Genomic DNA, 27,493 nt, shown 5'->3' with positions numbered 1-27,493 from the left:
TGAACCTTTAGAAATGGAAACTGGAAATAATGAGCAGGGAATCATATTTTTAAAATGTCCACCTACAATGTTAAAGCTTCATGCCTTGTATAAAGGTTGCCACAAATGCCCCTGTAGAATTCTGTTTCTGGATTATTTTTTTTAGTATAAAAGCTACTGACAAAAGAAATCAAGCATTAGCATAAAACAACTCTCTTGTTAACAATGTAGAGAAGGGCAGAAGGATTCTGTAAATGTTTCTTTTTGGTATCTGGAAATACTGAGTCCAGTTTTAAGTTGAATAGTAGGAAGTTTGAGCCATGTTCAGCATCACCTCCAGAGCTGCATTTTTACCTGTTTAAGTCCTACCTGACAGGTTTTGAAGAGCAAGCTTTGACAATATTTGGAAATTCATTTGAACTTTTAATTTTGCAGTGTCATCATTTGGAAATTTTTGCATTTATTTAGAGAGAAAATGTGCAGTAAAACTGGCAGGGGAGGGGACTTTTGCTTTAACTCAGGTTAGAAAACCAAAGTGGAAGCAGCTGTGGGCAGTGCAGGACAGCAGTGCAGAGAAGCAGGCTGCTTGCTTCTAACTAAAGTTTTTCCCAGGAGTCCTTTTGATCCTCTAATAATTTGTATTTATATGATTTGCATGTTTATACGTCTCTTTTGATTCACTTCCAAGCAGCTAATTAATTTTCCTGGTGTTTTTTCTGTAGAAACCATAGCTTTGAGCATGCAGTTTCTCAGTGGGGGAGGCAGATTTAGCTACTGAGAAATAGGATGTGGGGTTCAGTGCCCAGGAGGTGAAGGCAAAGGGTGGGTGCTTCAGGAATGTGAGCTGTGCTGGATATTCTCTGCACCAAAATGTGCCTTTTTTAAAGAACATACTGGCTGATCACCTTTGATGACAAAGCAGTTTTTCCCACCACTTCAGCTTTTCAAAAAGAGCCTTTGCTGCATCCTGCTCTTGAACCCTTTAACCTTCCAAAGGTGTCAGAGGGGGTTGTTAACACGGGTCAGTTCCTCATTCAGTGAGTGACCTAAATTGGTGACCAACAAACACTGGCAGTACTTGATTCCTGATGTGCAGTTGAGTAATTCTCTGTTCATCTGTTTATTGGAGTGGGAAAAGAATCCCTAATTGACCTTTTTGAAAGTTAGGATTGTTTCCCTCTTTGGTACAGTGGGTAGAATTAGTGGTTTAACTCTTGGGGAGTGGGAGCCTCTTGTGACTTGATTTGTAGCATTGCAGAACTTCTGTGTAAACCAAGGCTGATTTGTCAGACACAGCTGCAGGGGAGATGTATTTTGTGTCCCAGGATGGCAGAGTGGCTGAGGAATAAGTACCTGTGTTCTTTCTTTTCTTGTTTTTGTAAGATATAACAGGTACAAATGGAACAACAGAGCTGCTTCACACTGAGCACATCTGGTACCCCAGAATACGAGAGGTAATGTAGGAGTAGCCTTTAGCTCTTGATCTGTCCAACTCCAGTTAAGTGTCTCACCTAACCATGTGTGTGTGTTCTTGTCTTTAAGTTGGTAATTTCCTCTTTCACTGCGACTTTCATTTAAATATGTCCCTTTACTCATTTCATGGAAGTCTTCATCTTTCCAACTCGTTCATTGCTGGACAGCAAACACAAGGAGTTAGTTACCACGTTCCAAAAGACGTGCAGTTATCTGCACAAGTGAGACAAACACTCATCTTGTGACACTGTGATTTGTGCTCACTGGCAGCAGTTCAGCTGGTACCAGACCACTTGCCTGCTGTCCCTCTGTCCAGCAGGCTGCCCCGTGGAAGGTGAAACTGCAGCTAGAAAATCTGGTTCATCCCCATTCTGATCAGACTCATAATTCTCTCCAGAGACTTGGTGAAATAGATCAAGCTCCTTCTCCACTCTTAGCACTGCAGTCTGAACTTTGTCCTGCCCCTCAGAGCCCAGGATGAGGGTTATGCCCCAGCCTCACTCAGTGCTAGACAGAGTAGTCCAAATTAAGGCGTGTGTCATGGAATTTATCTCCCATCCCGTCGCTTTGGGCTGCAAACTTTTTCTTAATTAAAAACAACCCCTCTCTCTTCCCCATGTTCAAACCATAGCTACATCCTGCCAAGAGCCCTGCAGCCAAGAGGGCTGACAGTCTCCTGAGACCACAACGCTGCTCTATACCAGCTTCTAAGGAGCACTTGTGAACAGTGCAGCACACACTGCCCCTAGGAGCTAGGAGCATCACCTCCGTGGCGCCCGCAGCCCTTGCCGGTTCGATCTGAGAGCTTAAAGGTTAGCCTGGAACCCAGGTCTCCTGTCTGACAGTGTGATGTGCTATCCACACAACTACCAGACTGGCCCACTGGTCTGTTGTGTAATAGTTTTGTGGAGAAAAAGCATAAGTGTTATGCTTAAGCAATAAGTCACTTAAACATAATGAGCCGTTTTATGACGAAAAATGTTCTGAGTTCTTCTGTGTCACTGAATTCTTTTAACTGCAGTTTGTAATCCGGCGCAGAAAAAGAACTGGTTTGGGTTTGCTTGAAAGATTTGACTGAACTGCCTCTTTCCCCTTCTTGTGTGTTCAGATCCAAGGTGCTATCATCATGTCCTCCCTGATTGAAGTGGTGATTGGTTTGCTTGGCCTTCCTGGCGCCCTGTTGCGATACATCGGCCCTCTGACCATCACCCCCACCGTTGCTCTCATCGGCCTCTCTGGTTTCCAGGCTGCTGGAGAAAGAGCAGGCAAACACTGGGGTATCGCCATGTTGTAAGTACTCCTGGGTTGTCTTGGCTTAGGCCAGGGGGTCCCTGTTGGTAAGTGGTCATGGCAGAAGTTTGGGAGTGCCAGGGAAAAGCCAGAGCCTGCTTGGCTGGCAAAGGCAGCGCTGCAGTGCTCCCAGCACGGAGAAATACCCCGTGCAGGAATGTGAGGGGGTCTGGATAGGGTCAGCTGGGAATTTGGGAAGAAGGACAGCAGCAACTTGAGGAGGAAGGAAAGGTCATCAGCTGAAAGTGAGGTGTGGAGAAGGGAGGTTTTTATACACCAGTAGTTGGTCTGGAAGCCAGTTTAGTGCCATGGAAAAGATAACTTGGCAGAACACTAGAGAGATTAGTGAACACGTTGTATTTGTGCTTTTATGGTGCTGTTGTGGATGTTTCTTACTCAGCAAATGCCATTGGTAGCAGTAGTCCACTTGTCACTACTGCTGGTTTGCTTACCTGTAGACAAGAGAAATATGTATGACAGGAGAGAGCACATGTATTTCCAGGAATGCCCTGAGTCCATGAGGAATGAGGAGGCAGATTTCAGGAAGCTGAAAGGCTTTTAGAGTGAACTTCAGGGCATGGTATGTGGAATTCTATAGGTGTAGATTAAATTGAGATTGTTGGTTTGAAAGGCAATTGCTGAGAAAAACAAGGTGAAGAGAATACAGAAGCTTCCAGTGAGGTGCTCTGGATAAGCAACCAAGTAAGGCTGCAAACCACATTTTAAGGAGAAGGAAAGTGGCCAGAGCAGTTCCTATATTCAGTGTATAGTGATCAGCTTTGTGCTGGCTCTGGAAGCAGGAGGAATGACTTGATGAGATCAGATTCTAATCTGACTGATCTGCTTGCACAGTACTTCCAACATGTAAAGTATTCCATAAGTGCAGCTTATGATGAAAAGGGCTGTTTAATTCTCTTTTATCTCAGATGTTAGCATCATGAATATTTTTGTAATTCTATTATGTTGAGCAGCTGACCCAAAGGAATGTTTTGTTTTTCTGTAAAACAAATTATATGCAAGTTGGAACTAAGATTAAATCAGTCAAGCAGACCTAGGGTGAATTGGACATGGAAACATGTAATTAAAATTGACATGTTGCAGATGGAAAAAAACAATCAATTTAGGAACAAGATTTAAATATTATCCAGTCAACAAGTATTTCTGGCTTCTGCCATGCAAAGATGTGCACTGGGTTGTTGAAAATAACTCTAGAGCCACTGAGAAGTTACTTGAACTCTACAAGATGTGGCACTTGAAATTGTCTTGACTCGTCTGATGAGGAAGAAATCCTGGATTGCTATCAGAGTAATGCCTGTGTAAGAGCTGGTTTCATCTTCTATGAACTGCAGATGCTGTTTGACAAGATTTTCAGTTTCCCAAACAGTTTTCTGACCATGCTTGTTCTGTGGGTGCCAAGCTGAAATAATTTAATCCCTAAACCACATGGCATCATGATCTGTAAAAAGGGAAATTGTTCCTGAATTGGCCTTTGCTTGTTTATCTGGTGAACAAAACTCTTCTTTTGGGCATTTAGATATTTGGTAATATTTTATGGAATGGCAGTGAAACCCCCTGCCCTGTAACCAATATAATATTATTTAGAATAATAACATATTAATACATTATTCACAACCCTGTACTAAATCATGGAATGGTTTGGGTTGGAAGGGTAAAGACCATGTAGATCCAACCCCTGCATGGGCAGGGACACCTCCCACCAGCCCAGGCTGCTCCGAGCCCCATCCAACCTGCCCTTCAACACCTCCAGGGATGGGGCAGCCACAGCTTCCCTGGGCAACCTGAGCCAGGCTCTCACCACCCTCACGAGGAAGGGAATTTGCTCCTCATGTCCAACCTCAATCTCCCTCTTCCAGTCTTCATCCATCCCCCTCATCCCATCCCTCCCTGCCCTTGTCCCAAGTCCCTCCCCAGCTTTCCTGGAGCCCCTTCAGGCTCTGGTAGCTGCTCTAAGGTCTCCCTGGAGCCTTCTCTTCTCCAGGCTGAACATGCCAGCTCTCCCAGCCTGACTTCATAGGAGAGCTGCTCCAGCCCTTGGCTCATTTTCATGGCCTCCTCTGGACTTTATCCAGGAGAAATGAAAAGGAAAAGTCACCTGTCCCCAGAGCTGGCGTGACAGGATGGCCAGGATAGCTGCTGTTAGGGAGTGGAGCCCATCTTTCCATAATGGGCTTTGGGAGAGATGCCAGAATGTTTCCTGAGTGCAGGGAAAAGGTGCCTTTATCATTCTACTCTCGTGGGGGGTAAAGGCTATAAATGACACCCTTCTTGTGCAGAGCTCTTTGTTCCTGGAGATTGAGGGAGAATAAAGCTCTGTTGTTTCTTCCAGACTGAAACTGATCTTGGGCAGAAAAGGGAGGGAAGCTTAAAATCCACCCTTTTTTTTAAGTCAGCTGATAAAAACATCATCTCAGATTTCAGAAAAGCTTTGCTTCTTCAGACAGCTTGACTCTTTGTGCAGCCTTTTTATAGCTAGACTGGTTTTGGTTCTCTCAGAATTAAGCAACCTGCCTTGGCTTCTTGTTTTTCATTGCAGTGGATTCTTCATGGAGCAGTTCAGTGCAGTTTTAACGTGGTGCTCAGCAGTTCTGAGGAGGGATGAAAATGCATTAATACTTAATTAATGAGGCATCTAAAAGCTGTAATAAACTGGGTTACTGATGAACTGAAATGGAATGAAATCTTATTTTTGGGGGCTCTGTTCTGTTTGGTTTATAGCTGTTCAGTGAAAGATGTACACACACAAAAAATTAGTTTCTTAAGAACTGAAGAAAGAATTCCCTGTGACAGTTTTCAAGAGCTTGGGAGTTTAATACAAATTTTAAAAATATAAAAATGTCTGTGTCCTGGCCTCCAGTGTTCTGTTGCTTCCCATTTGCTGGCAACAAGCTTTGTGCTTCAGGTGCAGAGCAGAGCTGGACACACAAGGAGAGCTGGAGGTGATGAGAAGTGAGTGGCTCAGCATAGCTCTTTGCTGAGGGGCTGCTTAGCTCTGAAGATCTTTCTCCAGTCTGGTTCATTTTCCTGGATTCATTTTCCTTCCCTGCTGCTGGCTATTGCTGCAGCACTTCAGAATATGTATTAGGATGTTTTGGCTTTCCTGGAATAATATTTTATTTAAAAAGTATTCTCATGTGAGGCTTTGTCTTGGGCTAACTTTAAAGTGTACGTTTATATTTTGTGTCTGAAGAGCCTGAACAGGTTTGTGCTGGGCAAGATTTTTAACCTAATGGTGCTAACGATATGTCTCTCTTATCCCACCCCCTTCTCCTTTTTTCTCAGGACTATTTTCCTAGTATTATTGTTTTCCCAGTATGCCAGGAATGTCAAATTTCCCTTACCCATTTACAAATCCAAGAAAGGATGGACAGCATACAGGCTGCAGCTTTTCAAAATGTTCCCTGTAAGTAGTTGAACCTGTTCTTCAGTTGGCAAAAAAAAAACCCAACCCAGCCCTAATTTGTGTTTGGGGTATTTATTTTTCCTTGGTTTTGATTTTTTCTAATGATACAGTAGATCACAGAGGTGACATAAAAGCTTAAATAGACTTATGGGAAACTTCAAATGGCTTATTTGCCACAGGAAATGGTTTCATATTGTAGTCTTGTCAGATCCTATTCTGATGTTGGTCTGTGATGAAGAGTCATTGGAGTGATGAAGATTGGGATGGGGAGGGAAAAGGATAGAGAAGGTACATTTGTGTAGGCAGTGAAGGCCTAAACTGAGCCCTCCAAAAAGGGGTGGTGAAATCATCATCTTGGAATTTCAAGAAAGCAATACTCCATTCCCCCCTGTGAAAGGTTTCTTTATATTCCCCTGGTAAAGTTGAGACTAATTCAGTAGTTTGTGTAAGTCCCCATTTGGAGACTTTCCTATTTGTTAGGGGAGAGAAGAAACTTGGTCTAATTCTCAAGCTTCGATAGGAGCTGGGGGGAAACACCTAATGGATCCATTGCAGGATTTACTCCTTGTTCAGTCTTAAAATATCATAGAATCATAGAATGGTTTGGGTTGGAAAGGACCTGAAAGATCATGTAGATCCAACCCCCCTGCATGGGCAGGGACATCTCCCACCAGCCCAGGCTTCTCCAAGCCCCATCCTTTGTGTCACTTAAGCTCACACTCAGATACGTGTGTAATAGTTACTCTGTACAGGAACTGTTTGCTTTTGGTGAATATTGCCAATGATAGGCTGGCTTTTTTTGATAGACAGTTATTTTCCTTCTATTCCACAGATTATTTTGGCTATTTTGGTGTCCTGGTTACTCTGTTTCATCTTCACGGTGACCGACGTCTTTCCCCCTGACAGTTCCAAGTACGGCTTCTACGCGCGCACCGACGCACGGCGAGGGGTGCTCCTCGTAGCTCCCTGGTTCAAGGTTCCTTATCCTTGTAAGTATGGCAGGTTTTGAGGGCTGCTGTTTCTAATAATATGCCTGGAAGTCTCACTTCTGTTGTTGTCACAAGCCTTGCTGGTTTTTTTCTCAGTACTATGTTCTGATGCACTTCGACATGCACTGATCTAAAGGCATCATAGGTGGAGATGATGGGTTTTTCTTCCTTTCCTCTTTAATTTGATGTCTTAAGGGCTCACCCAAGACAGAGTTTCTGAAAGTTGATTTTGTGGAAGGCACTTGCAGTGTGCTGCTTAAAAGAGAGTTCACTGAAGGGAAAAAAAAAATCAGCTTCATCATGGCTTAAACCAGGACAAGAGTTTTTCTTGGTCACTCTTGACTGGAGCACCCACAGTCACGTAGTGAGGCTATACATAAAACTTGGGTTTTCAGGGAATGATTGAATCTATACTTGTTGATACTGTGATCTGCTGCTTTTGATGTTGTACAGTAGCAGGGATGTATTATTACAGCTCCTGTGGAGCTACTGAAACTTTGATTCTCATTGTCTAAGGAACCAGTAGTGCGGGGAGGTTTTTCCAGCTTAATTCACTTCCCTGCCCTAAACACACCTGTTCTTGACTTAGCACAACTCAGAAACTACACAAAAATGTCCTGATTTCCAGAAGCAGTGTTGGAATTAGGCTGATGGGCATGTTAGAGGATCCCAATTAGTGCTTCCCAAAGGACAAAAAAGTATTCCTAAGAATACACCAAGTGCTTTACACAGCATCTTGGGTGTTTGTATCCTTCTGCTGGCCATCTCTCAGGTTAAAGCTGCTAAGGGCTGTTTCTGATGGCATGAGGGAGAGTTACACAACCAGTTCACCCTGGTGCTGCTCAGAAATGAATGGGGTAATAATAGAATAATATTCTAGCAGAACAGAATAATAGCAATGGTTGGTAATACCACTGTCTTAATGAGGCAGCTTCGTTGTGGTTTTCCATACCATTGGGTTCTGATGAGTTCTTAAAAGAAACCACTTCTAAAGCAGTACTTGCAAGATGCAAAATAGAAGCTTTTGGGTAAGAAGAGGAGGAAAACTTCTCCGCCCTGATTAGACCTTTCTTATTTGTGAAGACTTGTTCATTCACATTTGTGTGACTTCAAGTTCCTTTTGTTGCGGGAGGCTCATCTATTTCAAAGAGATAAAAGCATTGAGACAATTGCTGGGGAAAACCTGCCAAGCTTTTCTACAGGCTTAAATTAATCTTATTTTCTCTTCTCCAGAAACTGGTAATTGGCAGGAGTTTGTGCAGTGATCATAGCTGGTTGTTGGCCGTCCCTTCAGCAGACTAAACTTGTAACTGAGGGACTGAGTTTTTGGAGCAATAATAATTAAATGGCATTCGCCTCACTGATCAGAATTGTGGTTTTTTTCCACAAGCAGTAGTTCAAATTCCTTCCTTCTGAACAGGAGGAATTTTTTTGGTGGGGTTTAGGGGGGGTTGGGGTTTTTCCCAAGCATGATCAAAGCAGCTGCTGAGGCAGTTTTTCCTCCACTCCTGTCATCTACTTGAACTTCCCAGACTTTGTTACTGGGAAGGGGGTTTGCTGATTCCATTCAAGATGAATAAACTGGGGTATGTTTTTGATACCCACATTGTTTGATGTGGCACGAGAGATTTCAGTGTTCTTTCCTTCACAGTTCAGTGGGGACTGCCAACAATTTCAGCTGCTGGAGTGATAGGAATGCTGAGTGCAGTGGTTGCTAGCATCATCGAGTCGATAGGAGACTACTATGCCTGTGCCAGGTTGTCTTGTGCTCCTCCTCCACCAATTCATGCCATAAACAGGTATGTCAAAAAAAGAAATGTATTTCAGTGTCTTAAGCTCCTTTTTCCACCCCCCTTTTTTTGTGTTTTCCCTCCCCAGGATAAGGCAGCAATGTGTATTGAGTTTAAATGTTACAATTTAGTCCAACACGAGAGCCAAGGATCTGAAATACTGGATGTAATTGTCATGGTACATTATTTTGTTGCATTGGGAACCTAGTCCTGTTCCTGCTGGAGACCATGGAAGTTAAACACACAGTTTCCATAGGGACAGGTCTCTGAACAGGGTAGCTTGTGAAATTCACCTGAAATGGCATTTTAGAAATAAAAAACAGCTCTGAGATGAACTTGAATTATTCTGTAATTTCCTCAGTTGAACGTGGGTATCTAAGACATAGAAAACAGAACTCAGGTTGGTTTTCCAGGTGTGTTGGGAGCTTGGATTGTAATAATTCCTGTGGGACAGATACCCTAGCAGGCAGTAATGCAGGCTGCAGCCTTAAAGCACCATCCAAAGTGAGTCCTGTGCTGATACAAGTTTGACTCTTTTTCTGTTGGTGATTTACAGAGGGATTTTTATTGAGGGTCTTTCCTGTGTTCTGGATGGAGTATTTGGGACAGGGAATGGATCTACTTCTTCCAGCCCCAACATTGGTGTCTTGGGCATCACAAAGGTAGGTGCTGGACCCTGATTACTCGATTACTTGTGTATTTTCTCTCTCCTGGTGGATGCCTTACACCATTGCCATGTTTCACACCATGGTCCTCTTTCAAGAAACCATGCTACTTGGTGCTTTGTGCAGACAAACTTTACACAGCATTCTGAATTTACCTCACTTTTCTTTACCAGCCATTGTCTAATGGAAATATATTCTAGATAAGGACCCCAAAAAATCTTATTTTTATTCGCAATAAAAAAGAATTGGAAAATCTACCTAATGCAGATGATGCTAAATAACCTGGAAGGGGAGCTGCAAAGTAACTTCATGAAATGTACTCTAAATATTTGTTTCCATCATGATTGGTTTTTAAGGCATTGAGCTTGCTGAGGGGGTTACATGTTTTTGAGGGTGTTACTCAGCAAAATATAGAAGCACTTGAGAAATTCCTGTGTTCACATACTGAACTGGAGTGCCTTGCTGAGCTGGGGGACCTTGGCCTGCAGCTAGATTTGCTTGGCATTGTTAATTTAACCTTGTTAAGAAATATCAGCAATGATGGGGAGAGTAATTTATGTTATAAGTAAGTACATCTTGTGGTGTGTTTTGCTTGGAAGCTATAAATCTCCTTCATGCATGCAAGATTGTGTGCTCTCCTCTTGAAATAACTTATCCCTTAGACTTAATCCAATAGAGATGATTAATTTCTCTTCAGCCATTTTTTTTATTTCTGCACAAAGGATGATTCTGTTTAGTTTTAGGCTGGAATATCAACACTAACAGCACCACCTGCTGTCTGGATAAGTCTTCATTCAGTTGCTGATGGAAATTTCCTAAAAGAAATTTTGGGGTGAAAAATCCTTAAAGAAGGCTTTATTCTGTTCTGCTGCCTTTTTGTTGTTACTTCACAGGAGTTGATATGAATTAACACCACAGAAATGGGTGTATGTTTTGCTTGGGAACAGGGAAAATGTTGAACTGGCAGCTGTTAGAGCAGAGTTAACTCCAGACAGGTCTGCTCAGAGCATGTCATGGAAGAGTGAATTCCTCTCATCCAGAATGGCATAGCTGGATGGCTGCTCTCCAGTATTTTCCCTTTTTTTCCTGTCTGCATAATCCTTCCTAAAAACCTATTAGTTTTTCAACTTCAATTTATATGAAAATAGATTTTTGGCACATAGATATTCTGCTCTTTATTTGGAAGGGGAAATCAGTAGAGCTTGTGATTTACATAGTCCTGGTGACCCTGTTACACAAGTGCAAGATTTGAAGAGGCCTTTACCTCCCTTGAAATCAGCCTGTGGTTATACTTAGAATTTAAATGTAAAGCTTTAACTGGATGCCAATACTGGAAAGTCTTTGAGCTGCTCTGGGAGTGAGATTTATTTAATGGGAGGAGAATCAAATCCATATGATTACTTGGGGAAAAAATACAGGCAGCTTCTGCCCTGATGTTAATGATGAAATTGATACTCCAGGAAGGTACCAGTTACCATAATCATATAAAACATGTAAATGAGTGCCTGGGAATAAATACTTAGTTGGAGCTAAATACTGATAGGATTCTTTTAGTAGCTTTCAAAAGGAGCTTAATTTATTTGCCTTTGCATAAATAAATGCCCTCTTTTGCAGATTTTTAAAAGAATCTGCCTATTTCATGCAGGAAGGTAATTTTAGAGCAAGAGATGGATGGTCCTAAAGAAATTAATATCTTTATAAAATGTACAGAAAGGTGCAGGCTAAATTCTGTTGCTTTTCTAGTGAACACCCTGATTTACTGGTCCAGCTGTAGGTGAACACACCTCACCTGACTTTTAAGCAGTGAAGAATATGGGGGAAAGAAGGCTTTTCACCCTAAACGTGCCTCCTACTGCATCTTTTCTCCTCATTTCATTTAGCTGAGTCACGTGTGATTTGTAAATTAATAACTGCCTCTGTTTAAGGCTTTAATGCTCTGTAACAGGAGACCTACAAAGGGCTTTGCTAGAAACCTTGCTTAAAAGGTTTTTTATTGTCCCTGATGCATCTCTTATGCAAGTGCAACACTCTTATCAACTATTATTGGAATGATAACACTAAATTATCCATTATTCAGGTTTATCAACTACTGCCCCAAAGTTTGAATGCTTAAAATAAAAATAGGAAGGAAGTGCAAGCATTTGGTTTTGGTGTTAGCACAGCCATGATTTGCATGTCAAGTGACTTCAATTCTGATCTCAGAGGGATGTTATAAAATCAGTTGATAATCTCTGTCTAGAAAGAATCGTAAGATCATGGGATGGTTTGGGTTGGAAGGACCTGAAAGATCATCCATATCATCCCCTGCATGAGCAGGGACACCTCCCACCAGCCCAGGCTGCTCCAAGCCCCATCCAACCTGCCCTTCAACACCCCCAGGGATGGGGCAGCCACAGCTTCCCCGGGCAACCTGGGCCAGGCTCTCACCAAAAAACCAGCTTGCACCTCCTTCAGGTGAACTGCTTGGTAGGTGACTAATAGATTCATTCTTGTGTAAAAGGGCAGAAACACATGGATTTGCTTGTTTTTCTGTTTGCATTGCAATTGGTCTGTTTCCCAGCCCTCCTAGTTAATGCCTGTTTGTTTTCCTTATTGGAGATGGGACCCTTATGGGACCCCACATCTCATGATAGTGGCTAGAGCAGCTACAGATGCTTTTAAAGGTGACTTAATGTTAACAAAACCAAAATCAAGTGCAGTTAGAACTGGAGTGCAGCCATGTTACAGCTGAACCCTCCAAGGCACTGCTTCTGCAGCCTGTTTTAACACCACCCAAAAATACAGAAGCTGGAAAAACAAGTTTAAAATGCAAAAAAACCCCAAAACATAAAATAAAAGGCAAGGTGTGGAGCTGTACTGAGTGCAGACTTTTTGCAGTGTCCTTTCCTTTGTTTTTTTGTTCCCCTGCAGGTTGGAAGTCGCAGAGTCATTCAATATGGGGCAGCCTTCATGCTCCTGCTGGGGATGGTGGGCAAGTTCAGTGCTCTCTTTGCCTCTCTGCCAGACCCCGTGCTTGGTGCCCTCTTCTGCACCCTCTTTGGTAACGTATGGGTTTTGCTCTTCCCTGTGGCTCCCTCTCCTCACTCTAGATCTGTGTTTACATCTGTGTTGCTACCTATTTCCTGTGGACAATACAAAAGCTGAGGCTTGGTTTGTTTTTCTTCAGGGATGATTACAGCTGTGGGTCTGTCTAACCTCCAGTTCATAGATCTGAATTCTTCAAGGAACCTGTTTGTACTTGGATTTTCCATTTTCTTTGGACTTGTCCTCCCCAGCTATCTCAAACAGAATCCACTGGTCACAGGTAGGTGGTTCTGCTAATTTCCATGGAGCACACTTTCTGCCTTGTTCTCACATGCAAAGTACGTACAAGTGCAAAGTAATTCAGGTTGGACTATGAGGAAAAAGTTATTTCCTGTAAGGCTGGTGAGGTGCTGAAACAGGTTGCCCAGGGAGGTTTTGGATACCCCCTCCCTGGAGGTCTTCAAGGCAAGTTGGATGGGGCTCTGTGCAACCTGGTCAGGTGGGAGGTGTCCCTGCCCATGCAGGGGGTTGGATCTGGATGATCTTTAAGGTCCCTTCCAACCCAAACCATTCTATGATTCTAATGTAGGGGATAGGAGGAAAAAACCAAAGCATTATGGAGACAATGAAAGCAGAAGGCAGGTGTGTTCAGGGCAGAACTGAGATGGTGAGACCTGATTTGCATTTTCAGTGGGATGCATCTGGCCTTTCTCTGGCTATGATTGTAGAGCAATGGAAGGAGGTGATTGCCATGTGGACTGGAGGAAAGATTAGAAAGGTGAATCTGCATTGCACATGATGTTAAAAGAGAAGGGAAAGTACCGAGGTAGAGCTTGAAAGCTAGGAGTTTGTTGGGGGGGGGGGAGTTGGAATTTTTGTCACTGCAGATTTGTGTTCTGAATCTGAATTGTAATGAACTCATAGAAGCATAGAATGGTGAAGGTTGGAAGGGACCTTAAAGATCATCAGGTTCTTACCTCCCTGCTATGAGCAGGGACACCTCCCACCAGACCAGGCTGCACAAACCTCATCCAACCTGGCCTTGAGACATCCAGGCATGGAGCAGCCACAGCTTCCTTGGGAAACCTGTTCCAGCACCTTAGTAACCTCATGGTGAAGCATTTCTTCTTGATGTCTAACCTGAATCTCCCCTTTTTCAGTTTAAAACCATTACCCCTTGTCCTATCCCTGACCTCTCTGATGAAAAGCCCCTCCCCAGCTTTCCTGGAGCCCCTTCAGGCACTGGCAGGTGCTCTAAGGTCTCCCTGGAGCCTTCTCTTCTCCAGACTGAACACCCCAACTCTCCCAACTTTAGCCAAATTATAGTTTTGGTGAATTGCTGGAGAAGGTTTTCTCTTTTAATACTGTCTTCTCAGTATTGGTCATGGCAGTGTATGTCATGACAGGAAGACTCTCTACTTGAATTCTTCACTTGTTGGGTTTTGCTTTGGTTTATTTTTAAAAAGAAAGAGTAACTTTTCATAGTTACAACTTCATAACCAGATTTCAGAGCATATCTAACCTAGTTTAAGTTGTTCAGAAGGAAGAGATAATTCAAGCACACATTAATACACATTAATACAATGTTCTTTCATGACTTGGTGCTATGAAGTCCTGCCCTTTTACAAAGTAAAGGTTTAAAAAGGAAATTATTTCAGTCCATGTGATTTTATGTTATGAACATGTCTCCTTTTCCACTTCGTAGTTTTCTGTTTAAATTAAGCAGCTGTGGCTGCAGTAGGAACTGAAGTGACATTTCATTACATGTTTATAAGCAACTGAAAGTTCAGGGCATTATGTTTTGGGAAAGAAGGAGTCCCCATGGTGGACTGCATTAGTTGGAAGTTCTTCTGCATCTATTCCCATGTGATTTTAAGAGTCTGGTTTGAGCAGATTCCTCAGGAGCAGGTTTTCCCAGGTGACCTGCATTTAAATCAGTAAATTGTATGGACTGTAGCACTGTCTGTCTGATAAATATTCAAATCACAACTGTGTTTTTCCTGTTCTTGCAGGCATAGCAGGCATCGACCAAGTGCTGAATGTCCTTCTCACTACAGCCATGTTTGTGGGGGGCTGCGTGGCCTTTATCTTGGATAACACCATTCCAGGTCAGCATGGGGGGGTCTCATTTGATCTGAAACATTAATTGCCCTTCTGAATGAACAAGTCCAGCATTTCATGGAGGCAGGAGATGAGGAAGAGATTACTGCTCTTCTGGTTGACCTCTCTGATACCTGCATGCCTTGAGGAACACTTGAATCTCTCTCAGTTTAAGGTCTCCATATCCATATCTTCATATGAAACATATGAAATAGGTGATAAAAGTAAAACCAGAATAGTCTTCTTCAGAAGACAGAATGGGAATATTTCAAGCTCTAAACCTGCTCCCATTTATGTGAGAGCCAAAACTTGCCTTGACGTCAGTTAGAAAAGAAACAGATAATAGTCATATCCAATAAACATTTTTCCCTCTTTGAGGAATCCAGAAGATCTTCCCAGAGCTTTGCTGAACTTGGTGTCTGAAACTTGGGTTGTCTTTCTTCTCTTAGCCAATACTATATGTGCGTGTTAACATAAATCATAGAATGGTTTGAGTTGGAAGGGACCTTAAAAATCAACCCTCCTGCATGGGCAGGGACACCTCCCAGCAGCCCAGGCTGCTCCAAGCCCCATCCAACCTGCCCTTCAACACCCCCAGGGATGGGGCAGCCACAGCTTCCCTGGGCAACCTGGGCCAGGCTCCCACCACCCTCACAACAAAGAATTCCCTCCTCATCTCCAACTCCATCTCCCTCTCACAGTTTCAATCCATCCCACTCATCCCATCCCTCCCTGCCCTTGTCCCAAGTCCCTCCCCAGCTTTCCTGGAGCCCCTTCAGGCACTGAAAAGATCTGATAAAGATATTAATATATTGTTTTAATTCCCTTTTTTAAAAATTTGATTTCTAGGAAGCCCTGAAGAAAGGGGAATACGGAAGTGGAAGAAAGGGGTTGGTAAAGGAAGCAAGTCACTGGATGGCATGGAAACATATGATTTGCCTTTTGGCATGAACATTATTAAAAAATACAGGTGCTTCAGCTTCCTGCCCATCAGCCCCACCTTTGTGGGCTACACATGGAAAGGCTTCAGGAAAAGCAGTAACTGCAGGAGTTCAGATGAAGACTCAGAAGCTACAGTATAGCCTTAGGTGAAATTATATTCTCTAGTTGTAGTAAAAGATGTATTTGCAGTTTCTTGCTGATTTAAGAAGCATTAAAATATATGTTTTGTATATCTGCATTTAAATTCTGGAACCAGAGCTGAGACAGATTTTGAAAAAAAAGAAGAAAAAAAAAGTAAAGAAAAAAGCTTTTCTGTTTGTAGGTGGTGGGACCAGATCTGGTGTCTCTGGGTCAAACCTGCACATCTTCCTCTGGGGGGCGTTCAGAGGCTCTCTAGATAGCTGCACATCCAAGGCTGGTTCTTTGAAACGGTGCCTAGGGTCTGGAAGGATGTAGGTGCTGCTGAAAAGTGTTGGGGTTTTTTTAGGGTGGTTTTATTGAAGTCATTCATGCTGGAGTTTTTGGCATGTTCAATGCTGGTCACACCCAAAAATTTGAGTCCTGTGAGAAGGAGGGGAGGGAAAAACCCCTCAAAAATGTATTTTTAATTGTCTCAGATGCCCTATGTATTGTTTTCTACTCCTGATTTGTTCATTCCATATTTTCAGGCCCCTGGAAATCAGGTTTGCTTGATCCTGGCAAATAATTAGTGTGGTTTTTTTAAATTACCAATTGCTCAGTCCAGGATTCAGACAAGGAGTTTCTGTAATAAAGGTGCTGACAGAAGCTGTGACTGACCTCTGGTAGCTCAGTCCTGCAGAAGGAACCACTCGTTTCATGTCAGCTCATGTTTTTAAAGATTTGCTTTTGTGGCCACCTCTTTTCCTGGTGCCCAGGTTGTTTTTAGAAGGATTCACACCTGGCTGGACTTTGGGAAGACGGGAAACTTGTAACTTGTAGATGGGACCAGTAGGAGTTTTTACAGTGCAGTGTGTGTATCCAGCAAGATGTTTTTTTAACAAAAATGCTGATTTGTTGAGCAATTCTAAACAGTTAACATCTGTATCCATGCCAGATGCTGCCAGCATTCCCTGCTTTGGATCTGGGCAGGATTTTCTTGGTGGGATATCCAGGGCAGAGGCTGCTTCCGAGCGGCTTCCGTTGCGTTGCTTCTTTTTCCCCCTCTCTTGGAGGGGCTTCTTCAAAAGTTTCTTCCTGTTGGGGCACAGGTTTGAGGAGCAGAGACACCACATTTGATGTCCTCATCCCCTGGGAGGTTTAACGGGTACTGGTTCCAATCAGGGCACCTTTCAGATCGATCTTTTTTTTTTTCTTCTGGGAATTGTCTCAGCTCTGATGTTACGTGGGTGTTCATAAGCTCATCATGCATTCATAATTAAAACTTTTATTCATGTTTAATGTTCTTACTATTGCAAGTTAGTTTTAGACTTCAGTGTGGCCCCAAAAGCATCTTTCAAGCTGTGGAGATCATCAGGGAAATGTAACGTCATTTCAAGGCCAGTATGCTCTACGGTGCTTGCATTCTGTATTCCTGGAAAAAGCCTAATGGTGGATCCTGTTGTTCCCTAGTATATTTATCCAAGTTTGACTACTGGGTGGGAATGCAGGAACTCTCTTGTTTTCTGAGTCGACTTCCAGGGGGAATTTGTTCTTGGTTATTGAAGCATGGAAGGGTTGGGGTGGGGAGGGCATGGAAAGAGCATAACGGATCAGTACTGAGTAGTGTAGAGTTGGAATGATTCCATTGGTCACGTTCTCAGCATGCCATGGCTGTTCCCAGAAACTATTTTATACTGCTTTTTCCATAACAAAGCATGATGTTTGTTCCTGCTTCAGGGAACTTTCAGTAGTTTGCAGTCTTGGTGTCAATTGGACTATCTCGAAAGCTGGTGGGAAGAGTTACTGTGTAGTAAACAAGGTTAGTTTGCCTGTGAAACAAAGTCATTTTTATCCTTTTTAGATTTTTTTCCTTTTCAGGTAGTGAGGTGGTAGTGTGATGTCCACATCCACTTGCAGCTGGTTTTGAGTGCAGAGACCTCTAATCAGTGGCACGAAGCTTCTCCATTTCCCAACTTGACGTGCAACCAAAGATGTGAGGGGGACTTGTGGGAGTTAAAAACAGAAATATATATATACATGTATATATAAGATGGGGAAAAAAAATAAATTACCTCTGTATGGTGGCTGTAATGTTGTAAAATGCCAAAGTTGGTTTCTTGTAACTGTTGAGAAAGGGAGGCAAAAGTGTTTTATTTAACCAGTGCCACCTCAGAGATGTTGAAACATCAGAGATGTTGAATCAGGCCCGGTGGTGCCGCTGGGCATGGAGTGCAGCAGTGACACCTTGACTCTAGACTTTTCCAACCTGTCCCCCCCAAATATTTTGATAACTTCAGTACTTGCACAGTCAAGAGATGAGGTGATGACAAACAGCATTTGTCCCCTCTCCCCTTTGGCTGAGGAGCAAAGCCATTCTCTGTGGTGCCTTCACTGGAGAACTGCCGAGATGGTTCGTGACACTTGAGTTACAAGGCAACGACTGCAAGGATCATTTTTTTCTTCTCCCCAGAGCAGAGCACCACCCCTTTCTTGCAGCATAGGAGAAACTATCCAAACAGGTGAAGTCTGATGACTCTGTTTAACTGTTGGATTTAATTCTTTTTATGGCTTTGGGTCCTGCTGTGCCAATTCTGTTGACTGGCTGAGAGAAGTACAGTAGCGTTTAGCCAGCGTGTCTGCTTTTCTAGCCACTTGGTGACACTAAAACATGTAGTTGTAGTCAGCAGTTATTTTTGTAACCAAACTTGTATTTGTGACAACTCTCTCCATCCTCCTTACAAACGTGAATGGTTAAGGATGAGCCTCAGGTTTGCAAAGATCTGCTGGAGCTCCAGCACAGGGCTGTGATGGAGCCATTGGCAGTGCCATGGACATCCAGGATGTGCCCAGCACCAGGAGGTGATCCAGGCATGGAGCTGGGATATGGTTCCTTGGAAAGAGAAGCTCCCTTTTCTCTCTCCCAAGCACCTGAAACCATCCCTGGGCTGCCAGTCAAAGAAGGTGTATTGCTTTTTTGGATGGAGACCAGTCTGTCTTGCCCCCTGTTTTGTGCCAGGGCGGTGGGTGGCTGTGGACCTGAAATCCTTCTCCCACCTCTGCTTTTCCACAAGGGGGTTTTAGTAGCTGTTGGGCAGGGCCTTGGCTGTGGAAGTCCAGGGAGCTGCTGTGTGTGCAGAGGATTAACGTGTCCTTTTGAAAAGGATTGAAATGGTTGTGGCTACATCCAGGCTTTGATGCGTAAGGGTGGCTGGAGATCGGAACGTGACTGTAAATGCAAGACTGTATTTTTCCTGTCTCTTGTTATTGCCTTTTTCAATCAGCTCAACTAAACAAAACCACACTGGGAAGACAACACCCGAGGGGTGGGTTAAGAGGCAATGAGATGTTTCAACCCAAGTTTGAAGACAGAAGGGCAAAATATTCATGGTTAGAAATATCATTTTGTCATATCGCAGGTGGTATCAGTGTGTGCAAAGCAAAATAACTTGGGACTTTTGTAATTGATATTCTATTGTATTATGGATTTTTGTTTTTAGGTTAAATTAAGAATTCTTGCTAACATGTTGAAACACGTTTTCTAAAGCAAATGTTTGCAAATTATACCTGCAGAAATTTAGGCTTCATAGCTAACAGCTATGACTGATTGATGTTGTCATATTAGAGTGTGTTGTGAGGAACTCAAATCAGGTGCCTCACTCAGAAAGTTTAAACTTTAAACCCAGAATTTGCTTTATGCCTTTTAATACTGACTTTAAATATGGCAACTTGGTTTGTACATGAATATTTGCAGTATTTTATTTCCATAGGTTAAAAAAATAACATTTCCACTCAGGATAATGATCCCCGTTTTCCTGGGAGGGAGTGGTATGGTTGTCATGACAATGTCATGTGATGGTAGAATTTCTTCATTGACGAATCTATAGTAGTTGTGTATACTTTATTTACCCATCTTTATGTTCCTACCAAAAAACTAAAGGGTTTCTTTATCCTCCATCTCCCTACTGAGATCTTGGGACCCCCCAGATGCAGAATTGGAGCTTGCAAAGTGAAATCCTCAGTACCCTTTATACCACTCCAGGGAGTGCAGCTGGTCACTTCATGGCATCCTTGATTCAAAAAAAAACCAACAACATGGAAAATGGCATCATTTGTGGTACAAACAGCACTCCAGGCACACGTGGTTTCAAACAGCCAGCTTCTCATGGTTGGGTGAGCCGTTGGGTGCTCACCCATCATCTAAACCAACCTGTGCTTCGCATCATGTGTGTGTTGATGTAGAAAATGCCCGTGTGACAGAGCAGCACAACCTACAGTGTTTAGTTTTCGTGGCCTTCTTGAACCAAAAGCGACTTTTTTTTCCTCTCTTTTGTTGTGTTTTTGTTTTTGGGGTGGGGGAGGTGGGTGGGTCAGTCTTTTTCTTTTGCAGAAAATGTCCCACTGGGTTCATGTTCCTTTAGTCTTTCTGGAGGCTGGTGGCCTTTTGTGGCCACGGGATGCCAGGTCCTCTGTGCTCTCACGTCTCCGTAGCTGCGATGGGTCATCACGGGAGGAGGCCACGACCTTGCCAGTGTTTTGCTTCTGCCCATGGGTGTATCCAGCCCCGTGCTGGGCTGCTTGGAAGTGGTGGGGATCCATCTTCAGAGCCATCCAAAATAGTCCTGTCTAGTTCCACTTTGCCTGTGACTGTGCATTATCATCCTTACATCTTGATACCAGAGAGATGTTTAGAGTTGCCTTGTGTTCTTGCTGGCATTGACTATGTCTTTTTCCAGGTAAATCATCTTGCTGCCAGTCCAAATTCTTCTACTTTTCTCTGTTTTATAACAATCTTTGGCGTAACAAACTATTGACTGTTCTTAGGCAGTGGGGATAAATATGTTTGGTTTTTTTCCCATGACTTTTTGTGACTGACTTGGGCTGTAAAACTTCTTTTGTTCAACAGCAAAAGGTTTTTTGGTTTGTTTTGGGTTGGTTTTTTTAGGTTTTATTTTTGTTCTAAGATGTGTAATTCTTTTATGGAGGTTTTTTTAATTTCATATTTTTTTTTTTTCTAACAACGCTTCATTCAACAATTAAATATTTAAAAATGTAATATTTGGACCAGATGTTGTGAATAATAGTAGATAAAGCTATTTTATTCTGTATTTTTAAAGCTGTTCAGTATAAATAAACGCGGGCATAGATGCACCTTGGCAGTTTGGTGTTACACTTGCTTTTCTCCATCGAGGGAGATGGAGATGGTTTGGGAATTCAGGTGATGTGAACAACAAGCCTCTCTTTGTAGCAAGTGCCTTGTAGAATCATAGAATGGTTTGGCTTGGAAGGCACCTCAGAGATCATCCAGATCCAACCCCCTGCATGGGCAGGGACACCTCCCACCAGCCCAGGCTGCTCCAAGCCCCATCCAACCTGCCCTTCAACACCCCCAGGGATGGGGCAGCCACAGCTGCCCTGCCCAACCTGGGCCAGGCTCTCACCACCCTCACACCAAAGAATTCCCTCCTTATGTCCAACCTCCATCACCCTCTCCCAGTTTTCATCCATCCCCCTCATCCCATCCCTCCCTGCCCTTGTCCCAAGTCCCTCCCCAGCTTTCCTGGAGCCCCTTCAGGCCCTGGAAGCTGCTCTAAGGTCTCCCTGGAGCCTTCTCTTCTCCAGGCTCAACACCCCAACTCTCCCAGCCTGTCTCCTGAGCAGAGCTGCTCCAGCCCAAGGATCATCTCTGTGGCCTCATGCCACTGTCACATGGAGGCAAAAAGCCATGTGTGTGACATGGATGGGTGGTGGAGGGGACCCTCCTGTAGAAGTCACACAATTTCAGCCCCCCCATCTCTCCAGCAACCCTTGTGTACTGGAGGGCTGGGCTGCAGTCTGACCTCCCAGGGGTTCATCAACACTTTATGACTAAAGTATTATGTAGGTTTATGTGCAAGGCCACTTGTTGTCTGTCTGTCCCACTGTCCTTTGAGGAGTGGACACTGCTGGGAGAACAGGTTGTCCAGGTGGAAAACAGGAGTTTGGTGGGTGTAAATGTGATCTATGAAGGCAACAGATAGAACAGGTTTGAGGTGGCTGTTCATTAATCCACTGGTTACAATTAGTGCCATGAATAGATGTTAATATTGCAACAATGATATTGCAAAGTCCATGATGGACCCAGGGCAGCTTTCACCCCTGCCCAAGGGTGAGGTGTCTCACCCAAGGAGGTGTCCCTGCCTGGGGGGAAGGAGAGAGGATCAGGCCACTCAACCTGTTCCAGGGGAGTTGCTCTTCTCTCCCTGACCAAAGGATTCAAGGACTCATTTATTCCCTGTTGACAAAGTGGGACTTAGATCATAACTAGTGTATTGGTTGGTAACAGGCTAATAATGTTTATTAATTAGGAAGAAGGTAAGGCCCAGTGCCTGCCTGGTATGGAAATTCAAGCTTTGTTTAGGCCCAGGGCTAAACATGCAAACCACCATCTGCAGTCACACAGGCTGAGATCCAGCCTCTGTCCCATGACCTCTGACCATGGAGCCATCAGGCCCCTGGGTTTGAAGACAAGCAGACAAGGACAGGATGGATCCCTTCCTGCCAGCAAGTCAGGTCTGTCCTGCCCACGGGACATAAATTTGCCTCCTGGTCAGGTCCAAGGATTAATGCTTCGTGGAGCACTGCTCATCATCTGGCACTGCTGCTCATCATGGGGCACTGCTCATCATCTGGCACTGCTGCTCATGAGGTCCAAGGATTAATGCTTCGTGGAGCACTGCTCATCATGGGGCACTGCTCATCATGGGGCACTGCTGCTCCTTATGAGGCTCTGCTCATCTGGCCCTGCTCTGCCATGGAAGTTAAAGCACAACCCAAGTTCTGTTTTCCCACAGCCACCCAAAAATACAACCCCAGCCCCCTTCCTGGCCCATCCAGCTGTCAGCCCACCACTGGTACCACAAAGACACGTTCAACTTCCATCTCTTTGGAAGAGACACTAGAGTCCATGCCCCTTCTTTGCAGGTTGTCCCTGCTTGGGGTTGAGGCAGCTCCCAACCTCTTGGGCAGCAAAACTCCCTGTAAAAGCAGTTCCGTGGTTCAGCTCTGGTGTGTTTGTGAGCAACGTCCATGCAGCAAAACTTAAATGACTCATTTCTTAATTAAAATTTTAAAAAAACAACAACTTTCAAGTTCTCTTGGTGTGCTGAGCAGAGGCTTTGAAGGTGGCTAGAACATCATCTCTCCAACAGCCACCAAGGGGCACCAGAGACCATCAAACCTCTCCCGGAGAAGTTTTTAGGCATCTCTTGGGCAGGCCTGGGGAAAAATATCAACCTTGTGATCAGCTCTGAGTACGTAGGTTTGTAGGGCTAGATGAGCCAAGTGCTGGGGAGGGGATTCGTGCATGACTTTGGGAGCCCTTCCTCAGGCATCCAGGGCTGCAGGAAAGAATTCCTGCTTTCTAAAACCTCAACATGAGTCTTGGAGACTTTTCTTTGGTTGGATTATACAGGAGCAGCTGTTTGACCAGGGTGAGGGATTTCTAATCATTCCTGAGCTGGGCTGGGTTTGGATGTGGGATGAAAACATCCCTGATCTTAATCCTGATTAATCCTCTGTGCTTCTGGGACAGAGCTCTGGAAAGAGTTGTGTTTTCTCCTTGTTTCTTGCCTGAGTTCAAATTCAGAATCAAACTGCACTGACCCACTGAGAAGGGTTTTACCCCAGGGAAGAGGCTCAATCCTGGAGGGTTTTCAGAAGGACTGAAACATCCTCAAACAGGGACAGTGACTGTGGTTCAAAGCAGCACATCTTGGAGTAAAGGCTGTTTTTAAAAGCCACCTCTCTTCCTGTCTGGATTCTGGAGCCTGTGTAACAACTAACAGGTGCTCCCAGGCAAATGTGTATCCAAATATGTGTGATATTGTTTGGTGTTTACTGACAATTAGCTCAGGGGTCTTCAAGTTGAAATAATGAGAGGCTGCCAGGGTGTGAAAGAAGGGGTGTGCTGCTTGCTTAGTCTGAATTTTGGGGAATTTTGGAGCTGACACCTCATGCTTGGGTCTGACTGAGGTCCTTGACCTGCAGACTTAGCTATGAGAGTGGGAACAGAAGTAAATCCATCAAAGCTGATGGTTTACAAGGCATCAATCACGTTCCCCTTGTGGCATTTGGCACAGAAATGCTGATATAACGCGTGGAACAGGTGCCCTGAGATCCCTGTGCAGCTAAATGCAGGCTCTGCTTTCAGAGCTTCGTTTTCCTGGGAGATTTTTGGCAGCCAGGAGGGATGCTGGGGATCCACACCAGCTGGCTGGGACCATAGTGGGGCAGGAATTTTGGTCTCCTTCCATGTAGGTTTGGTACCTCTCTGGTTTGTGTGCTCACAGCTGGAGCTGGCAGCCTGTCCCAGCCTCCCAGCTTACAGGACCTGAGCCCAATTCCTTTTATTTAGTAAATCAATCAATCAGTCCCTCTATCCAGGCTCCATCCTTCCCAACCCACGGAGCAGCACGTTCCAAAGTCAGGATTTCACCCCAGTTCTGCAGCCAAGCTCCTCCTTGTGCTCACACAGGTGCCCACAACAAAACCCTCTCTATTTTATTGTTTGTTTTGTTTCCCCTTTGCTCCAGTCACATCCACCCCAAGAACTGGCCGATCCTGGAGCAGCTTTCCCTCTCTTTGGGGCTAAATCCCTGGCTTTGGGGGTTGCACAGCACGGGCAGGCAGGGCCAGTCCTGCTCCTTTGTGCAGCCTGGCTGGGCTCTCCCCACGACAAAGGGCCTCTCATCTCCTCCAGCCCTGGAAGATGCTGCTGGAATATAAATCCTGACCCCCATCCTGGCTGCCTTTTGCCAAGTCACTGCTTCCCCAGGCCAGATGGCTCTTCCTGAACTCACACTTTACATACAAGTAAGAAAAAAAAGAGAAAAGAGCCCATTTCAATCCCTGCTTGTAAAGACTTGCTTGTTTGGCTAAACCAGCTGTTGAGATTATTTCTTTGTTTCAGGGTGTTTTGGTTTTTGTTCCCCCCGGTGTGGGCTGTTTCTGGGCAAATTCCTTAATGAGAAGCAAGAATAAAAGGATCCTGGAGAAGGCACAAGGCTCTGGGAAAGGTCAGGAGCAGACAAAGGCAGAGGGACACCCACTGCTGCTCTGCTGGGATACTGAGCAATTCCAAACCCTCCTGGGGTGGAGCAGGGGCAGGATGGGACCCAGAGCCCTGGAGCACCGTGTTGGAGGTGACCCCCAGGCTGCAACATCTGCTCCCAGGCAGATGGATTTCTTTTTTGATTTCACTTATTTCCTCTTCAGTCCCCTCATGGGGGCGGTTTTGGATCCGGGCAGGATCCCAGGGCTGTGGTTGGGAACGGGTCCACGTGATGGCTGCACAGCTCAGGCCCTGGGTGTCACAGGATTTGGGGCATTTTAAGGCAGAATTAACCACTTCAGCCCATGTGATGCAGCCCACGAGGCTCCCTCCAGGAATCCTGCACAGAGCTGGAGCCCATCCTAGGAGTATTTCTACTCAGGTGCATGGGGTAGGGCATCCTTTGGGATCCTGGTCCTGGCACTGGGCATGGGGTATCCATCCTTTGGGATCCTGGTCCTGGCGCCGGGGATGGGGTACCCTTTAGGATCCTGATCCTGGCACTAGGGCATCCTTTAGTGTCTTGGTCCTAGCACTGGGGTTGGGGCATCCTTTGGGATCCTGGTCCTGGCGCCGGGGATGGGGTACCCTTTAGGATCCTGATCCTGGCACTAGGGCATCCTTTAGTGTCTTGGTCCTAGCACTGGGGTTGGGGCATCCTTTGGGATCCTGGTCCTGGCGCCGGGGATGGGGTACCCTTTAGGATCCTGATCCTGGCACTAGGGCATCCTTTAGTGTCTTGGTCCTAGCACTGGGGTTGGGGCATCCTTTGGGATCCTGGTCCTGGCGCCGGGGATGGGGTACCCTTTAGGATCCTGATCCTGGCACTAGGGCATCCTTTAGTGTCTTGGTCCTAGCACTGGGGTTGGGGCATCCTTTGGGATCCTGGTCCTGGCGCCGGGGATGGGGTACCCTTTAGGATCCTGATCCTGGCACTAGGGCATCCTTTAGTGTCTTGGTCCTAGCACTGGGGTTGGGGCATCCTTTGGGATCCTGGTCCTGGCGCCGGGGATGGGGTACCCTTTAGGATCCTGATCCTGGCACTAGGGCATCCTTTAGTGTCTTGGTCCTAGCACTGGGGTTGGGGCATCCTTTGGGATCCTGGTCCTGGCGCCGGGGATGGGGTACCCTTTAGGATCCTGATCCTGGCACTAGGGCATCCTTTAGTGTCTTGGTCCTAGCACTGGGGTTGGGGCATCCTTTGGGATCCTGGTCCTGGCGCCGGGGATGGGGTACCCTTTAGGATCCTGATCCTGGCACTAGGGCATCCTTTAGTGTCTTGGTCCTAGCACTGGGGTTGGGGCATCCTTTGGGATCCTGGTCCTGGCGCCGGGGATGGGGTACCCTTTAGGATCCTGATCCTGGCACTAGGGCATCCTTTAGTGTCTTGGTCCTAGCACTGGGGTTGGGGCATCCTTTGGGATCCTGGTCCTGGCGCCGGGGATGGGGTACCCTTTAGGATCCTGATCCTGGCACTAGGGCATCCTTTAGTGTCTTGGTCCTAGCACTGGGGTTGGGGCATCCTTTGGGATCCTGGTCCTGGCGCCGGGGATGGGGTACCCTTTAGGATCCTGATCCTGGCACTAGGGCATCCTTTAGTGTCTTGGTCCTAGCACTGGGGTTGGGGCATCCTTTGGGATCCTGGTCCTGGCGCCGGGGATGGGGTACCCTTTAGGATCCTGATCCTGGCACTAGGGCATCCTTTAGTGTCTTGGTCCTAGCACTGGGGTTGGGGCATCCTTTGGGATCCTGGTCCTGGCGCCGGGGATGGGGTACCCTTTAGGATCCTGATCCTGGCACTAGGGCATCCTTTAGTGTCTTGGTCCTAGCACTGGGGTTGGGGCATCCTTTGGGATCCTGGTCCTGGCGCCGGGGATGGGGTACCCTTTAGGATCCTGATCCTGGCACTAGGGCATCCTTTAGTGTCTTGGTCCTAGCACTGGGGTTGGGGCATCCTTTGGGATCCTGGTCCTGGCGCCGGGGATGGGGTACCCTTTAGGATCCTGATCCTGGCACTAGGGCATCCTTTAGTGTCTTGGTCCTAGCACTGGGGTTGGGGCATCCTTTGGGATCCTGGTCCTGGCGCCGGGGATGGGGTACCCTTTAGGATCCTGATCCTGGCACTAGGGCATCCTTTAGTGTCTTGGTCCTAGCACTGGGGTTGGGGCATCCTTTGGGATCCTGGTCCTGGGGCATCTTTTAGGATTCTGGTCCTGGGACTAGGGCATCTTTTAGGATCTTGGTCTTGGCACTGGGAATAGGGCATCCATCCTTTGGGATCCTGGTCCTGGGGATTGGGCATTCTATAGGATCCTGGTCCTGATATCCTTTGAGATTCTGGTCCTGGCACCGGGGATGGGGCATCCTTTGGGATCCTGATCCTGGGGCATCCTTTGGGATCCTGGTCCTGGGGCATCCTTTGGGATCCTGGTCCTGGGGCATCCTTTGGGATCCTGGTCCTGGGATGCAACCTGAGTGCCACGAACGGGGTGTCCTTTGGGAACTCAATCCCAGAACCTGCACCAGGGGTTCGAGATGGAGCATCCGTTGGGATCCCAGTCCCGGTGGGACAAACTGGGTGCCAGAGAAGGGTGACCCCAGGGATCCCGACT

The 27,493-nt window shown here is 45.5% G+C and overlaps 1 protein-coding gene across 1 annotated transcript in view; it reads left to right on the top strand.

Moving 5' to 3' along the window:
* The window catches only part of SLC23A2 (solute carrier family 23 (ascorbic acid transporter), member 2), a 33,909-nt gene extending 17,967 nt beyond the window's left edge, over positions 1 to 15,942 (top strand). Inside the window, exons 6-15 of the mRNA XM_010003926.1 lie at positions 1,363 to 1,433; positions 2,561 to 2,742; positions 6,043 to 6,163; positions 6,996 to 7,152; positions 8,804 to 8,951; positions 9,499 to 9,604; positions 12,518 to 12,647; positions 12,774 to 12,911; positions 14,644 to 14,739; positions 15,581 to 15,942. Coding sequence (XP_010002228.1) covers positions 1,363 to 1,433; positions 2,561 to 2,742; positions 6,043 to 6,163; positions 6,996 to 7,152; positions 8,804 to 8,951; positions 9,499 to 9,604; positions 12,518 to 12,647; positions 12,774 to 12,911; positions 14,644 to 14,739; positions 15,581 to 15,813 — 1,382 coding nt within the window. The 3' untranslated portion in view covers positions 15,814 to 15,942. The remainder of the gene's footprint in view (positions 1 to 1,362; positions 1,434 to 2,560; positions 2,743 to 6,042; positions 6,164 to 6,995; positions 7,153 to 8,803; positions 8,952 to 9,498; positions 9,605 to 12,517; positions 12,648 to 12,773; positions 12,912 to 14,643; positions 14,740 to 15,580) is intronic.
* The last annotated feature ends 11,551 nt before the right edge of the window (positions 15,943 to 27,493 follow it).

The sequence above is a fragment of the Chaetura pelagica genome, unplaced genomic scaffold (genome assembly GCF_000747805.2).
Source record: "Chaetura pelagica isolate M959 unplaced genomic scaffold, ChaPel_1.0 scaffold528, whole genome shotgun sequence".
Classification (NCBI taxonomy): domain Eukaryota; kingdom Metazoa; phylum Chordata; class Aves; order Apodiformes; family Apodidae; genus Chaetura; species Chaetura pelagica.
Note: the sequence above shows the minus strand (reverse complement) of the source record. Positions and strands in the feature narration are given on the sequence as shown.